This window comes from Actinia tenebrosa, unplaced genomic scaffold (assembly GCF_029948245.1).
Source record: "Actinia tenebrosa isolate PJP-AT-01 unplaced genomic scaffold, QUT_ActTen_1.0 PGA_scaffold2__45_contigs__length_23673736, whole genome shotgun sequence".
NCBI classification, from domain to species: Eukaryota; Metazoa; Cnidaria; class Anthozoa; order Actiniaria; family Actiniidae; genus Actinia; species Actinia tenebrosa.
In genome coordinates, this window is record NW_028292579.1 from 18,950,229 (window position 1) to 18,952,968 (window position 2,740).

Genomic DNA, 2,740 nt, shown 5'->3' on the forward strand with positions numbered 1-2,740 from the left:
GTGACGACACTGAAAGCGGCTGTGGGGGAGACTAGGCAAAAATTGGCCTAATACCAACCCCAACAGTTCCAGAATGAGCACGGTGACCCCAATTTTTTTTCTTTTTCTTTTTTTTTTTTTTTTTTCATTTTTGACTATTATATATGTTAGTCTTTAAGTAGAAAAAGTTTTAAAAAATTCTATCGAAGCTAGGGAAGTGTGAGTGCCAAACTACCTTAAATATGATAATTTTACCTGGTTCAAAACAAAGACATTATGTAAAAAGCATCGGCGTTATACTCATGGTTTTTACAGTGTTTATACAAAAAAATACATTAAAGATCACTAGTATTTAGCTAATCCGAGCTCGAAGAAAAGACTGGGTCGAGTTGGTATTGCAGTACCTTCTTGGGCAGTTTTATGTGAAATATTTTCAAGATGGTGGCTATTTCGTCCCCAAAATTGTCCAAAAAAAAGGACACTTCAATGCCAACTCGACCGAGTTTTTTCTAATAAATAGGCTAATAAATGTCTAATAAATACCGCGGTTGCCGGATGTGCAATGAACTCGGCTCTGTATCGTGCAATATTCAGCGCATGCGTGTATTTGGAAACAAATCACACTCACATAGCAGTCTCTAACGCATAATCAAAACATGAGCATCATACTTTTTAGTCAACGTCATGTCTGGTGGGTCGTCCTGGTATCCCTGGTCTACACGGTACGCCCGGTGCTCCTGGACGAGACGGACGAGATGGCAGACCAGGTACTCAAGGTAAACAAGGTCCTCGAGGGTTTGACGGGACTCCAGGAAAGCAAGGACCTCCCGGAGCTGCTGGTCCACCAGGTAACACTGGTCCTCAAGGTCCTAAGGGTGACGCTGGTCCAAAAGGAGAAAAGGGGGAACCTGGGGCGAGAGGATTCTCAGCCTATTCGAACTGGAAAGAATGTTCGTGGACCAAAATCAGCGAAGGAAAAGACAATGGGCTGATCAGGGTATGTACGTAAATTTAGGAAAACATGCTTTTTTACCTAGTATTTAACAACCTTTCCCATATTTTTCCTTTTTCTACTGTGGTTCTCTTCACATTTAATTAGCTTCAAAGGCTTTTTGATTAATATTTGTGTTGGGTGTTTATCTGACACAAAAGGATCATCCACCTCTTATACTATGTATGTAAAGCAGCGTATTCCCAGATCAAGAGCCAATGCCATTACACCATTTGCTGTTCATTAACCGCAAAGGAATATTCATTAAAGCGAAGAACCATTGTCATTAGAGCGAACAGGCATACAATAAGGCGAACGGAGTCTCAATAGTGCGATGGAACTTTCATTAAGAAATTTAGCATGGAATTTGACAATCAAGAATATGTTTGCGTGGATTCATTAACGTTTTCGAACTTTCATTACTGTTTTGGTGCAGACAATAAAATACAACACACATTCAATACAGCGTTTTGGACATTTATTTACGCAATACAATATAAGTATATTGTGCTTTTACGATTGTACATTTTCAAAAACAAAAAAGTGAATTTATCCTTGAATGTGTTCTCTATTTAAACATCTTGGACGATATGTTTGCATGTGGTTGTACCATTTTATGCATTTCTGTGGATCTTCATAGGCTCTTACAAGACGCTATCTGACTTTATTTGGAATTTGGTTTCTTTGCTGAGCCATTGCAATATCCAAAAAAGAGGGATTAAAAAACTCAGAACTGACTTGATATTTATACCTGACGGCGCTTTGTTTGTGCGAAGTCATATTCACGGCTTGTAAAAAAAATGAAAAGACAGTTAAAATCCTAAAATTCCTAGAGGAAAATATACTTATGTTGTATTGCGTAAATAAATGTCCAAAACACTGTATTGAATGTGTGTTGTGGTTTATTGTCTGCATCAAAACGCTAATGAAAGTTTGAAAACGTTAATAAATCCACGCAAACATATTCATGATTGTCAAATTCAATGCTAATTTTCTTAATGAACGTTCCATCGCACTATTGAGACTCCGTTCGCCTTATTGTATGCCTGTTCGCTCTAATGACAATGCTTCTTCGCTTCAATGAGTATTCCTTTGCGGTTAATGAACAGCAAAAGGTGTACTAGGAGCAGTGTATTCCCAGATAAGAAGCCCAATTGGTAGGTAGGAAAATTTTAAAACTTAGTTCGATACCTTTATACAGGATTGTCTTTTCCGTAAGAATTTCACGGATTCCATCCTCCATGTTTACTGGAATGGCGATTTCAGAATTTATGATTGTAACGTCTGTTGTAAGCGCTGGTTCTTCACGTTCAACGGTGCTGAATGCAAGACTCCTCGTGCTATTGACGGTACCTTGTACTTGAGAAAAGGAAAAGGCACTGAAGATATTCACCGTGTGCGCCATATTGAGGGACACTGTGACAAGATCCACAAGGGACCTGTTCGTGTGGGCTTCAATGTCGGGAATTGTGCCGGGTATGGAACTGCTGACGCCCATACCGGGTGGAATTCAAACAGTCGTCTGTTCGTAGAGGAAGTACCCAGGCCCCAGCAGTGAGATCTTCCCTTCCTTACCAGTCCCTATAGCTAGCTCATCATACAGTATTCAATCAGTCTGGCTGTTAATTCTATTGATAACCAGGCTGAATGAATAGTGAATGAAAAGTCATGTAAAAGGACATTTGTTAGACATGAATTTAAGATAATGACATGCAATTTGATAATTGAATGCTGTAAGTAAGTTACTGATAATGAGAAATAAAGCATTAA

At 38.9% G+C, this 2,740-nt stretch overlaps 1 protein-coding gene across 1 annotated transcript; it reads left to right on the forward strand.

Moving 5' to 3' along the window:
- Positions 1 to 221: 221 nt before the first annotated feature.
- On the forward strand, positions 222 to 2,740 carry LOC148909504 (collagen triple helix repeat-containing protein 1-like). Its single transcript, XM_089034157.1, has 3 exons — positions 222 to 257; positions 656 to 976; positions 2,172 to 2,740. Exons 1-3 carry the CDS (start codon positions 222 to 224, stop codon positions 2,526 to 2,528), a joined length of 714 nt encoding a protein of 237 aa, XP_088890283.1. The 3' UTR covers positions 2,529 to 2,740.

Excerpts from the sequence above, each read along its gene's own strand:
- LOC148909504 (XM_089034157.1), top strand. The coding sequence starts at position 222 with ATGATAATTTTACCTGGTTCAAAACAAAGACATTAT. Across the intron at positions 258-655 it reads GTTCAAAACAAAGACATTAT|TCAACGTCATGTCTGGTGGG; the intron begins GTAAAAAGCATC and ends CATACTTTTTAG. Across the intron at positions 977-2,171 it reads AAGACAATGGGCTGATCAGG|GATTGTCTTTTCCGTAAGAA; the intron begins GTATGTACGTAA and ends ACCTTTATACAG.